We start from the raw sequence: 14,288 nt of genomic DNA on the forward strand, positions 1-14,288 counted from the left end.
CATGTGAAACCGATCTTATCCACGGATCTTATCTACCTTTGTAAAGGTCTGAAAATCAGCCACTGTCCGCTTTCACGCTGCCAGATCTTAACATTGATCTTAAAAAAGTACCAGTGCTGGTGGAGCTAGTACTTTTCAGTCAGTGTAAGTTGTAACAAGGTCTTATATCCTGCTGACAAGTTACTTAAAAGTTAATTGTGTCTTATTTCAAGATTACAGATATTTGCACTGGAAACTAGACAGAAACAGTTGGTAATAGTTTGTGTTTTTGCTGTATGTCTTCTAAATTTTCAAATTTTCCAGAAAAATCAAGGACATTTCTTAGATTATTTTGTTCTAAGACAAAAGATTTCTTAGAGTGAAATGTCAAAAATTTGCAAATAATAAAACTAAAATTTTTAGATTAATCTCAGAAATTTTCTGAGTCTTAGTATGTAAAGTCAGAAATTTTCGACTTTTGAAACTCAGAACATTTCCAAAAGTTTAGTTTTTTTTTTTTCTAGAAAATTTTTTTGTTTTTGTTTCAGTTTTTTTGGCAGAAATTTACTCTTCAGTATTTTAATAATAAATAATAAATTGTCTTAGTTTCCAGATTTTCTGCTCCAGCTGATTAAAAAGACAGGCATTGCTTTTAAAACCTCTATCCTGCCTCCCCATCAGCTCTTCCTTGTCCAGAGAACAGCCATTTTGAAGAATGCACCACCGCTTGCCCTTTGACCTGCACCAACCTGGACGAGCCCGAGGAGCCGTGCCCTCTGCCATGCCAGGAAGGCTGCCAATGTGAAGAAGGCTTTGCGATGCGGGACGGCCTGTGCGTGGCCCGGAGCGACTGCGGCTGCATGTACCACGGCCACCAGGTGGCCACCAACCAGACCTTCTGGACTGACTGGGAATGCCAGGAGCGCTGCTACTGCAACGGCTCCGACAACAGCGCGTACTGTCAGCTCGCACCCTGCCACCCCGAGGAGTACTGCCAGGAAAACGACGGCCTGTACTTCTGCCAACCACACACCGAGGCCCTGTGCGTGGCCGCGGGTTACGGCCATTTTCAGGCATTCACCGGCGTGCCATTTGAGCTTCAGAGCTCCTGTACTCTCAAGATGGTCACCACCATTTGTAGGCGCAGAGAGCCGGTGGCGACAAGTGGAGTTTTCCCTCGGTTTAAACTGGCGGTTCGCAATGAGGAGCGAGACACTGGGCAGGCCATCTGGGTGAGGGGCTTCGTGCTGGAGGTCTACGAATATGAGGTGGAGGTTTCCCGAAGCTACAAAAACACTGTAACTGTAAGTATATAGACAGCTGGACAGTGTAACCTTTGACCTTTTTCATGTTGTTATAAGAGGAACGGTGGTGTAACTGAGGGCTGGACAATAAATCAACAACAGTATAAATCTTGATAGATACTTGATCAATATCAATACATTATTCATAACAAATTTATTTTTTTTTAAAAACCGTCATGATTTGTCTTTCAGCCGTATCGTCCAGCCTTACATGTAATCCTCCATAGTGGCCTAATCAATAGTTTTTTCTTTCTCGCTGAAGCTTTTTCTTTGGATATTTTGCTTCTTTTTCATTTTTTTTACCCGAGTCCCAACAGTGACCAAACGAAGATGTTTGGACAAAACTGCACAATCACACTAATAGGTCAAATAAGGTCACTAATGGGACTCTAATGGGGGAGTTAGATGCCCAGAACCGAAGAAGTCTTTTGGATCAGAGGTGAAACGTTGCAAGAAACATGAGAAGTCCAATTCTCTTCTACTTAAGCACTTTGGTATGATTCCAAACACCGACCCAAACTGGTTTTAAAGGGGCAACGGTTCTGAAATGGCCTTCCCAGAGTCCTGAACTCGATTCTGTAAGGGATTTTTGGATGATGCTTAAACACTTGGACTCATATTCAGAAGGAATACTGAGACTAAAGTAGCTACTAGCAATGGGAGTTTAGGAAAAATATTTTTTATGAACTTTTACCTCAGTAAGACAAAAGTAATTTATAAACATCTTAGGCCTTAAGAGAACTTTTTAATGTGACAAACTGATGGAGGAGTTGGAACTAACTCTCTTCTCGTTCATTTCTAATTTATAAATAATATAGGTACATTACAACCATTACTCCATTACAGTTTTTGAGTGCTATACTTTGTTTTTGTTAAACTCAAAGCCGTGGTTCATCATCACTTTGAGCGGTGCGTGCTCACCAAGAGGGCGGTTCAGTGGCATGGATTCCTTCTGGTTCAGACCTGTAGGATCTATATATAACAGATCAGCATCGACTGACTGACTGTCAGTGTGCAGAAACTTTGCCACAAATGAAGAGTTTCTCAGTTAGCTCTAAATCTCTACTGCACTGCAAGTTTTCAGCTCACAAATTCTAGGAATCATCTTCTTTGAGCTGAAATTCAGTTTTTTTCCTGTCACACAATGTTATCTTTAGTATTTTATGTAGATTCGACTAATAAAATCTGATAGGCCCCTGGTTAAGTAATCTTTGTAGAGATCTCATTTGAAACATTTTCTTTGCTGACTTCATCTGAGAACACCTGTCAAACACCAGGTCATTAACGTTGACCTATTTTAACAGTTTTTTCTGCTCTCTGAAGGTCGCAGTTGTTGCGTTTGAGAGGACGTGATATTTCTAATCAAGCTGATAGAATAACCAGGCAGTGTGGGTGAATTCCTCTTTGATTGGCTTAAGGAGGATCTAATTTCAATAGGCATCTTTTATCAGGCTGGATTGGGCTCAGACGAAACCCCGACCCTGAGCGACACTTGGACCGGGTTCACAAACCAACCAAAAGATCTGAGGACGCACCTCCACACATTAAGCCGCTGCTCACACACACCCACAGCGGTCTTCCTCGATTTCTCCCAGCGTCTCTGTTGCTTATTGCCGTTTCTTGTAGAAGTCGGTCCATTCATCACCTGGGGTTCCCCACATACCTGTACAAACATGCAAGTCAGCAGGATTAGAAACTCTAACTTGGAAATGACTCGACTCAGTTGTACTGTCGTCACTCAGGTCAACAAGGAGCGCCTGTACCTTCCCTTGAAGCTGGGCCCGGGGAAGGTCAACATCACTTCCTTGGGGATGCTGCTTGTTCTGGAGACGGACTTCGGCCTGAAGGTGTCGTATGACTGGAACACGCTCCTCCTTTTGACTTTACCGAGGGACCTCTACAACGCCTCCTGCGGCCTCTGCCAGGGCATGCCCTTCTCCCCGCCCACGCTGAGCTCCACGGACTGGGCCATGACCTGGGCGGAAAGGGACACCTTCTGCCAGGTGGGCTGCGGCGACTCCTGCCCACGCTGCGGGCTCGGGGAGAAGAGCATGCCCAACAGCGCCCCCCTCATGGTGGCCGACTCCAGCATGATTAGCGACAACGAGGACGAGCCGAACGGAGTCGCCACCGGCATACGCTTCCACGTCGGGGACGGACTCTACGTGTTTGTGGAGCCGGAGGCCGTCAGGCTGTGTGGGCTGATTGTGGACCGGGGAGGCGCATTTGCACGGTGTCACAGCAAGGTGGCGCCGGCGTTCTTTTATCAGAGCTGCCTGCAGGACACTTGTTTGGACCAAGGAGCTCAGGATACAATCTGTAACTGGCTGCAGATCTACGCCAGCACCTGCCAGACACAGGGTGTGCCTTTAACCGGCTGGAGGAGTGACACGCCGTGTGGTGAGTGACCTCATCTACGTTTTAACTCAAAAACTGATGTAGAGAAAAAGTGATCATCCCCTAAACACAGTGAGTGGGTGTCTGAGAACTGGTGAAGAGTCTTTAAAGGTGACCTATTATGCTTCCTTGAGCAGGTTAGGATCAGTCTATGGGCTACAAAACCTGTTTATTGCATGTTTTTGTTTTTGCACAAAATCATTCTTAGAAAATGAGATTTCAGTGAGCTCAGTTCTGCCCTGCGAGCTCCTTTCTGAATTAGATATTTTAGGGTCTCTGTTGCTTTAAATCCAAATTATCTGCTGCTAGCCACAGGTCCCAAGTCAATGTTTAAACTTGCACATGAAAATGGCTACAAACAGATGCACAACAATACAGTTGTACATCTTTGAAAAGCAGAAGTAGAGCCTCCTGCTCAACCAACAAGAATGCAGCAAGTTGTTTCTGAATGGTGAGTGAACAACAAAACATTTTTCTTTTTCAGCAGCCATTGCACAGGTTGCTAGGTGATGGAGAGTAGCTCCGCTGGGGTTGCTAGGTAACAGCGCAGTGCCTGTTGATTTGTTACATTACAATCCGGATGTTTCATTTTCCATTCACCAAAAAACATGAACCTATTGCCAAAAACCGACTGGGTTTTTTTAAGCACTGGGACTGTTTTAGAAGCAGTTGAGGCCCAGAAGGAAGAACAAAAATGTGCAAAATGTGAATTTTGCACAGTTGGTCCTCTTTAATGTAGAATCCTGTGAATAAGTAATGAGTCTTTAACATCACCTTTGGGGAATTTTGTCCCACTCTTCTTTGTTGAGTTGTTGTAATTAAATGACTTTGGAAAGTTTCAAAGCGTGAACAGCCTGTCTATATTTCAGTGCCGACTTTGACTAGGCCACCCTAAAACCTAATGTATGTGTTTTGGAACCATTGAGTGGTTGACCTGCTAGTTTGTTTCGGATTATTGTTGGACCCTGTCATGTAAGGTGAAGCAGCAAAGGATCATCATACTGCCACCACCATGTTTGACTACAGGTATGAAGTTCTGGTTCTGAACAGTGTGGAGGTTTACTCCTGAGAAAATGTTTCACAGAAACATTTTCTCAGGAGTTTCTGTGACCATCCAAGTGTTTTTTGGATCTATGTGTTCTTCTGGGTCAGACGTGGTTTTGGTCTTGAAACTCTCCTATGGAGGCCATTTTCTCCCTTTCTTATTGTTGGATCATGACCTCTGACCTTAACTGAGTCAATAAGTTAAATCATCGTTTTCTGATGTTATTTTCTTCTGATATTCAAATTTTTTAATGACCTGAAATGTCGATGTAACAAAATCGCTTTAAAACAATCAAAGCCTGAGCATCAGAGTCGGATGCTGCTCTAAAAACGGATGTTTACAGATGTGATGCTCGCATATCTAAATGATATTGTTATCTCTACTTTAAATAAAGTCTTTGCTGCTTTGCGTTGTTTTATTAAAGGTTAAACAGACTATCATGAACACCATTATGTTGACCCTCCTGTAGATTAGTACAGGACGGCCACAGTTCACTAAATCAACAGAAAATGATTTAATGAACTAAATCTGTTCATTATAATTTAAAACAAATAGTTTCATCATTTATTAAAACGTGCACATATTTAAATATTTTATTAATAAACACTTATTTTATTAATAATACGGTAGTTTATTATGTATTTGAATATTTTGCACATCTGTGGATGGAGATCTTCTGTGAAGGTTAAACCAATCAGATGTTGGGATCTACTTTAGAAACCACAGTGACTATTTAAAAAATAATCACAAAAGATAATCATATTTACCATTAGAGCTTCTGTTCCCAGTTTGTAGAGTAACTTACTGGTTTCTGCTCCCAGTCCAGAGCTGTCCTCCGAACAGCCATTACTCCAGCTGCATGTCGGTGTGCCCGCCGCAGTGCGCCCCCGCCCGCGGCCAGCGGGACTGCAGCCAGGACTGCGTGGAGGGCTGCCAGTGCGACCTGGGCTACGTGCTCAACGGCAAGAGCTGCATCCTGTCGCAAAACTGCGGCTGCTACACCGATGGAAAATACTACGAGGTCAGTGTCCGCTGGAAACGCTTTAGACGGGCCTGGATTTCTACAGGTTTCCCTCCAAGAAACCGTCCAGTGAGGTTCTAGTCAACAGGTGTCGGCGCGTTTTAAGCTTTTCTTTGGACTTTGGCTGCTTTTCCTCTGATTTTCACTCTTTGTACCGGAACATAATGTCACATTCCTCAGTTTTTACAATTTTTATTGAACCACTGAAGCTTCTTTTTTGCCTTATTTTAAAGACGTAAGAATACTCACAAAATTTGTGATTTGAAAAAAATATATATATATATATATTTTGGTCTGTATAGTCCAGTTAATGATTAATCGGTTGTTAAATCAGTTGACAGTTAATTCAATAATTAGCTCTAGTCCACGGTGTAAGAAATATTTTTTTCCGTGATTCTAACGTCTAAAATGTTTCACCTTCAGCCCAAACAGCTGTTCTGGAACAACGACTGCACCAAGCGCTGCCAGTGCATCGGGCGGAACCTGATCCAGTGCGACCCGCGGCGCTGCAAGGCGGAGGAAGAGTGCACTCTGCGATTCGGGGTGCGGGGCTGCTTCGCGCGGCGCTCTCAGCACTGCGTGGCGTCGGGCGGCGGCGTCTTCAGGACCTTCGACGGGGCGTCACTGCGTCTCCCAGCCTCCTGCTCCTTTGTCCTGTCCACAAACTGCCGCAAGCTGCCGGACCTCTCCTTCCAGCTCATCGCTAACTTCGATAAGTGGAGCACGCCCAACCTCACCACCATCTCACATGTCTACCTCTACATTAACGAGGAGAACATCCTGATCTCTGGCAGCACCGTCAAGGTAAACACACCTGTGAAAACACACCTGTGGTTTCCTATCTGCAAACTCAAAGTTCCAAAGTAAGACAGACTTTTAAATACTAAAATAACTGTGAGCTTGTTTCTGTTTTGATTGGATTTGTTTAAAGCTCATCAGTTTCTCTAAGAACTCAGGAGGAGTGAATGTTATTATGACACATTTATGCTTCATTTTTTCACCTAATGAATTTGTTTTCTGCTTGAATTGTGCAGGATGAACGTCATCATATGTGAACAATAGTGAAAGTACTTTCACTTCATGTTTCATTGAAACATGAAGTGTTTCAATGAAACATGAAGTGTTTCTAAAAAAATATAACTTTTCAATGAAAAGTTATATTTTCATTGAAACATGAAGTTTTAAAAGGAAGCGTAAACATTTTTGATGCTTCTGGGCCTCAGTGAAGCCTGGACTTCTGAAAAGCAACAGTAGAGGATGTTTCATGTTGTACAGGATACCTCAGAACGACCCATTCTGAGTACAGAACCGTCCAAAAGTCTGTAGTCTGGCTCTGATTTTATAACATTTAGCTTTTAAAGAGCCAGATTTAAATTTAGTCTTTTAAAGTGGGTTTAGTTCTTTAGTCCTCAACCTGTTGTAACTATCTAACCCTGAATAACATTGAACAGATTATCACTAACACAGAAAAGAGCTGCTAGTTTTCAGAAAGACGGAATTATAAGCAAAGCGTTTTTGCATCACTTTTGGTTTTTTTTCTCTTATTTCTGTTGGTTCTGTTCTGGGAAACCTTTAACAACCGACCAGACAAGCAGATCCAGAGCTAATCTCCATTTACCTCCTTCTGTCCAGTTTACCAGCTACCTCTTTGTAACGGCCTGTTAGGATCCAAGGCCTTCGTCTGTCACAGAGGTAGATGCTGAGCTTCTTCTGGCCTCTAATCCTGGTGTTTATTAATCCTAATGAACCTTTAACTACAACATTTCACTGCACTGGCCTCAGATCTGTGAACCTTTAGTTCGTGATTAGGTTTATATTCATGCAGCACATCACCTCAGATCCACATCAAACAGTTGATCTGAGGCGATGCAGGTTAGAAATCCAACCTCGAGCAGAGCTGGATTCTGCTGTTTGGACTGAACCGGACCAGTCAGGTTGTACCAGGAAGTCAGAATCTCTGAGCTCAGAGTCTGACTCAGAGAGTTTCTCATCACCCACAAACATTTATAAATCCAATATGGCTGCCATGCATGTACAAAGCAGCAACATCTGCCATCATAATCTGTCTAGAGCTGCAAATGTAACATCACATAAAAATAATCAATTATGATTTTGGATAAATATCTAGGAATTTTTTGGTAATTTTTAATGAATCACAATTTTATTTCTGTTTTGCGGTTTTGAAATAAAAAAATAAATAAAATGTTTGCAGAAAGAGCACTAATATGTTTTCTTCTATAGGATGTGGATGTTTGTGGACAACTGTGTAAAAACACAAAAAAAATCATAGTTTCAACCTAATGAAAGAAAAATATAGATCTAAAAACACTTCTGGTACTTTTAGTGTCATCACTTTGTGGAAATTTAATGCAATTATTACTTTTATTATATCTACATTTAACCATTAGTTGATTCTTTAGTCAGAGTTAAGAGTCATTGTTAAAGGTTACATAAGCTGCAGGTTTCAGACCCCTGGTCTAGAGGGCCGCATAAAGCGCTATGGCGGGCCATATGTGGGCCCCAGACCTCGAGTTTTCCACTGTTGAACTCTGGCGATGTTCTGCTGCCTCTAACTGAAAACTGAATCGTCCCTCCAGGTGAACGGGACGCCCGTGTCCGTCCCCTTCCTGACCGGCCTGATGACGCGTCTGTCCACGTCCGAGGGCTTCATCGTCATCGACACGCCGCAGGACATTCAGGTTCGCTACAACCGCTTCAACACGCTCAGCATCACCATGGGCCAGCGGCTCCAGAACAAGGTGTGTGGCCTGTGTGGAAACTTCAACGGAGACCCCAACGACGACTACATCACCTCCAGGGGCAAACCGGCCGTCAGCGCGCTGGAGCTGGCCCAGAGCTGGAAGACCAACGGCATGCAGAACAGGTAGAGATGGAAACCTTTCATATCAGAGGAGAAACCTTTTGTAGCAGAGCGGGTAACGATGGAAACCTTTTAAAAAGCAGAAAAGGTGATGATGAAAACCTTTCATAGATTTTCCCAACAGTCTGTGCAGCTTCGCTTCCCTTCACCCTGAGTAACTCAGCCGACTGCTTTTGTGTCCCAGTTGTGACGAGACCCAGTACGTGGCTTTAGCCCAGTCCTGTGACAACACGGCCGTCCTGGCGCTGCAGAGCGAAGACGCCTGTCAGAAGCTGACCCAGCTGAAGGGCTTCTTCCAGCCGTGCCACGGCCTGCTGGACCCGCAGCCCTTCTACCAGTCCTGCTACCTGGACGGCTGCTACAACCACCGCAAGGCGCAGGTCTGCGGCTCCCTGGCAGCCTACGCCGAGGCCTGCCGCTCCCTGGGAACCCTGACCACCAAGTGGATCACCCAGGAGAACTGCTGTAAGAGCCCCGTCAGACAGCTGGTCCTGTCCACTAGGGGGCGCCGTTAGAAAAAGTTATGCAGTCAGAAATTACTAATGGGAATAATTTGGGTTATTTAGCCTGTCATAAGAGAAGAAAATGCAGGTTAATTCTTCAAAGTTATATTTTTACCATGTTGTTCATTCATTTAAAAAAGTTCATTTCAAACTATATAATTAGTTAGCAAGCTAAATAATTATCTCCAAGCTACTTGGTAAGCGAGCTCAATATTTAGCTCCAATGTAAATATTTAGTTTAATGCAAAAATATTTTGTTTGACGTTAAATATTAAGCTTTAAACTAAATATTTAGTTTGACTCAATCTTTAGCTCCAAAGTAACTAAAGATTTAGCTTGCTCACTTACATTTTGGTTAATAAGTTTAACATTTAGCTCCAATCCAAATGTTTTCTTTAGCAGCTAAATATTGAGCTCCAATCTAAGCCAGGTATTTAGCTCCTCTTAGCTTTAAACTAAATATTTAATTTGACACTAAATATTTATCTTCCTCACTTCATATTTAGTTACAGCTAAATGTCTAGTTTGGAGCTAAATAAGTTGAAGTTGAATATTTAGTTTATCCACTAAGCATTTAGCTTCCTAATTACATATTTAGTTCCATTTTTATTTCTCTTATGAGAGGCCAAAGAACCCAATTTATTGCTGTTAATTCTTGGCTGTGTTGCATTTTTTTTTTGCAAGTGATAAATCTGAGCGGTGTGAAAACTTCCAGGTTGATTTCTGGTGTTTCTGAGTGAGTGCGACAGCTAACATTGTGTGCTCACCTGTCTTTAGCAGAATGGATCTACGACCCGTGTGCCGGAGAGATCTGCACAAACTTCACCTGCGAGTTGGAGAACGGAGGCGACCTGTGCGGCTGTCCGGAGCTGCCCACCAACCCTGCAGGTGAAGCTCCCGCCGCGTCACGGCGCCCACACCCAGCAGACACGCCGGTGCTTCATCTGAATGTGTGCAGCAGGTGAGGATGACATCATCCAGGCGGAGGTGAACTGCAAGCACGCCCAGATGGAGGTCTCCATCTCCAAGTGCAAGCTCTTCCAGCTGGGCTTCGAACGCGAAGACGTGAGGATCAACGACGAGCGCTGCGCCGGGATCGAGGGCGAGGATTTCATCTCCTTCCACATCAACAACACCAAAGGCCACTGCGGCTCCATCGTCCAGGTGCTCATATCGCCTCTTTACGGTCAAACCGGTGGATCGTTTGACTCAAAACAAATATTGCAGTATCAAAAGATGACATCACATAGCAGAGCCTGACCTGAGCAGCTCCGTCATTTTAAACACAGAAATAAAAATGAACAAAGTTTCTGGCCAGTTTACATTCATACTTAAGTTTATTTTAAAAAGTGATCAACTGAAATCTTACTCACTTGACTATTTTATATTTTCTTTGTTGCATAAAGGTATTGTGTGATATTGTGTTTTTATATGCAAATATTTTTTTTCATTCTGATAAAGTAAAAAAAAAACTGTTTTGAAGTTACACATTAGTTTTTTGTAAATCTCACTCACTCCTCCTTTAACTGAATGTTTCTGGGCTGGAAGTGTTTATTTATTATTTATTTTGTCCTCTGCAGTCCAACGGCACACACATCATGTACAAGAACACCGTCTGGATCGAGAGCGTCAACAACACCGGCAACGTCATCACCAGAGACAAAACCATCAACGTGGAGTTTTCCTGCGCCTACGAGCTGGACCTGAAGATCTCCCTGGAAACGGTCCTGAAGCCCATGCTCAGGTCTCACGCCTGCCGCAAAAATGAAACCTAAAAAAATCCCCCAAATAATTCAGCTTTTATTCCAGCTTCATGACATCAGGCTGAGAAATACAGAAAAATACAAACATTTACTGAGTGGGGAAGAAAAATCCCACATTTTCTGCAAAACAACAATAATTTAAATCAAACTGAATTTAAACATTTAGAGTGCTTTATGGAGGGAGAAAGGGCAAACAATTAGGAAATATATTAAAATGCTAACTGCAAATTTTAAGCTTCGTGTTAAAAAATGCAAATTTAAAGCAAATTAAACCCGAGGGACTAAAGAAATAATCCAAATAATTAATATTTTACCATTTTTAGTCTTGATTAGAAGGAACCAGTAGATTCTGCATGAGCCAGTAAAATAATTACTATTATTATTCTTATTATTATTAACATTATTTTGGGACAGAAATGTCTGATGCTTTCTGCTCTCCCTCCAGCGTGATCAACCTCACCCTGCCGACCCAGGAGGGAAACTTCATCACCAAGATGGCGCTCTACAAGAACTCGTCGTACCGCCACCCGTACCGGGAGGGCGAGGTGGTGCTGAGCACGCGGGACATCCTGTTCGTGGGCGTGTTCGTGGAGGGGGCGGACGTCAACCAGCTCATCCTCATCGTCAACATGTGCTGGGCCACGCCATCGCGCTACAGCAGCGACAGACTGCGCTACATCATCATAGAGAGAGGGTAGGACGCCTCAACAAGAAGGTTCACTTAGTCAGCAGAAACCAAAACCCAGCCTGACGGGCTGGATTTATTTTATTTTAATGGTTTTTGGAACAAGAAAATAATGCCGCCCCCTTCTGATGACGCCCTGGGCAGCTGCCCACATTGTTCAATTTTGTTAGATAAAAACGAGATAAAAATGAATTAAAATATGTATTTAAAATGCAGCTGTCGCTGCCATATTTTGTTGTTTTTAAGAGCTGAAACCAGAAGTTTCATATATTAAATAAAAAGACTCATATTTATGTTTTTTTTCCTGTCTGACCTGAAGTCAGAATAAACTTTTTCTGTTTTAGGTCATTTATGATTTCCAATTGTTTCCCTATTTGCTAAATTTAAGCTGATTTTTACTTTGTGTTAAAATTAGACAAAGATAAATAAAGTGAATACCTAAAAATTTCATTTATTAAAGGGGGGGAAAAAAGCTACCCAAACTTGTATGAAAAAGTAATCACACCCACAACCTCAGAAACCTTGGCAACAGAAACCATCAAATGTTTCTGGTGATGAGCATTTAGCATCACCTTGTGGATGACCTTTGACCTTTTCTGCTTTTGCTGAATTGATTTAATTCAGTTTTCCAACAAGACCTGTCTGCTTAAGATCATTACATAGCATCATTATTCCACTTCAGACTTTAACTAGGCCACCCAAAGCCGTCATTTTGCTGTTTCTGAGCCTTTCAGAAGCATAAAAGAAGCCTTATTGTCTTGTAAAAAAGACAAACTATTGTCTTTTTTACAAGACAAACTATTTCCAAAAACTTAGAATAAATCATTTCTGTTTATTTTACTTATAAAACCTTTTTGGTTTGTAGAGGCTGATGTGTTTTTCCTCCTCCAGGTGTCCGAACACGAAGGACAACACCATCGGCATGGCGGAGAACGGCGTGTCCCTCACCTGCCGCTTCCACGTCACCGTCTTCAAGTTCATCGGCGACTACGACGAGGTGCACCTGCACTGTGACGTGTCGCTGTGCGACTCGGACACCAACGCCTGCAAAGTGGTGAGAGGCTCGAGGAAAGACGCTCGGCGCCAATCGGAGCGCGTTCCTCTTTCCGTTTTAGTAAAGCTGTGTGTCATGTTGGTCCAGAACTGTCCACACAAGAGGAGGATGTACTCAGAGGACAGCGAGCACAAGGAGCACATCCTGTCAGTGGGACCCATCAGGAGGAGAGGTCAGAAAACTGTCCGCAGGCTCACTTTATTTCACCAAGACTAACTTTAACATGAATCATAAACTCCTCTGGGTCTGGAGGACGACGAGTCCAAATCCAGCTGCTGGCACYTTTTAATGAAAGAAATTATTTTAAATTTTAGCTGAACCTTTTATTTTAAAAAGCTTTTACTGTTTATATAAAAACTTTTAAAAAACAACTGAACTTTTAAAAGTAAATGGTAAAAAATAATTTTAAAAATAATTTTAAAAAACTTTTTCCTGTTTTTTATTCAGAATCTAAATCATCTTATTAAAGTAGGTGATCTGTTTTTTTAATAAAATTATTTTTAATGGTTTAAAATAAAACCTGCCAGACCTTTTTTCTTTTATTAAAATATACATATATTTTTATTTAATTTAAAACATGTCAAAAACTTTTTCTCTTCTTTTTTCATGAAAAAAAAATTACAAATGATTTTAAAATCAGCCAAACTTTTATTTTTAAGGTAAAAAATGAAAACACTATTAACTGAACTTTTTTTCTTTATTATAGAAAGAATTAAAAGAAAAATTAATTATTAAAAACAGTGGAACTTTTTTCTATAAATAAATAAAAATTGCATTAGAAAAATTTAAATTAAAAAAAAAAAACAGAATTTTTAAGGTGCATTCAGGTACAGCTCGTACACTGGAGCGTCTATATATCAAAACAACTCCAAAGTGATGTAAACATTTTTTATTCTGACGCATCAAAGCGTCTAAATAATTTTAATTCATCAAGGCATTAACTGAAACCTGATCATCCTTAATTATTCACAGTAATCAAATGAAATCTCCAGTCAGCTCTCTGTTTAAAGTTGTAACACAAAATAAAATTAATTCAAGAAATGTTAAAAGAAATGGAAGAAACTTTTTCCAAATATCTCCAATAATCAATAAACTGGAAGTAAAACTTCACAAAATAAACCAATAAATGTTGAATAAAAGTAAAAACTTGACAGTATTTGTTAAAAAGCAGCTTTTGTTTTGTCTTGGTTTTTATGTCAATGACATCACTTCCTTTTTCCTCCAGAGTCTGACTGGTGTGAGGAAGACAACGGTGGCTGTGAGCAGATCTGCAGCAGTAAGGGAACTGGGCCCATCTGCAGCTGTGTGACTGGGATGCTGCAGCCTGACGGGAAAAGCTGCCGCAGTAAGACAGACACGACAGTCTGCAAACATTTAGTCACTGAGTCTGATCTGAAATGTCCTAGTTAAAGGTTGAAAATTAATTTGTTTAGTGCTCCAACAAGCTTCCACATTTATTATATTTACCTGGTTAAACTGTCACTACAGCCTCAGTATTCACTTTAAACTGTGTTTGCAGTGGGGTTCTATGAAGTAGTCGTCAGTAGTCAGTAACTTACCTGCAAATTCCCACTCAAACCAGTTGAACAAATTCTCATCCGGCTGTTTTTTTGTGGATCTTCCACATGTCCTTTTGTCTCCATTTTGTCTTTTTTA

General features: G+C 41.6%; 1 protein-coding gene across 5 annotated transcripts in view; it reads left to right on the plus strand.

Moving 5' to 3' along the window:
• tecta (tectorin alpha) overlaps window positions 1-14,288 on the plus strand; it is a 31,190-nt gene that overhangs the window by 15,124 nt on the left and 1,778 nt on the right. For 3 of the 5 annotated variants that reach the window (XM_008428601.2, XM_008428604.1, XM_017308438.1), the window contains 13 exons: window positions 661-1,283; window positions 3,026-3,683; window positions 5,547-5,746; window positions 6,170-6,550; window positions 8,344-8,630; window positions 8,812-9,092; window positions 9,908-10,018; window positions 10,089-10,294; window positions 10,711-10,874; window positions 11,339-11,587; window positions 12,470-12,632; window positions 12,720-12,804; window positions 13,858-13,977. In XM_008428601.2, coding sequence (XP_008426823.1) covers window positions 661-1,283; window positions 3,026-3,683; window positions 5,547-5,746; window positions 6,170-6,550; window positions 8,344-8,630; window positions 8,812-9,092; window positions 9,908-10,018; window positions 10,089-10,294; window positions 10,711-10,874; window positions 11,339-11,587; window positions 12,470-12,632; window positions 12,720-12,804; window positions 13,858-13,977 — 3,528 coding nt within the window. Of the gene's footprint in view, window positions 1-660; window positions 1,284-3,025; window positions 3,684-5,546; window positions 5,747-6,169; window positions 6,551-8,343; window positions 8,631-8,811; window positions 9,093-9,907; window positions 10,019-10,088; window positions 10,295-10,710; window positions 10,875-11,338; window positions 11,588-12,469; window positions 12,633-12,719; window positions 12,805-13,857; window positions 13,978-14,288 lie in introns of those variants that run through there. The other 2 variants (XM_008428602.2, XM_008428605.2) reach the window with 2 other exon arrangements.

The sequence above is a fragment of the Poecilia reticulata genome, linkage group LG14 (genome assembly GCF_000633615.1).
Source record: "Poecilia reticulata strain Guanapo linkage group LG14, Guppy_female_1.0+MT, whole genome shotgun sequence".
In the NCBI taxonomy this organism is placed as follows: domain Eukaryota; kingdom Metazoa; phylum Chordata; class Actinopteri; order Cyprinodontiformes; family Poeciliidae; genus Poecilia; species Poecilia reticulata.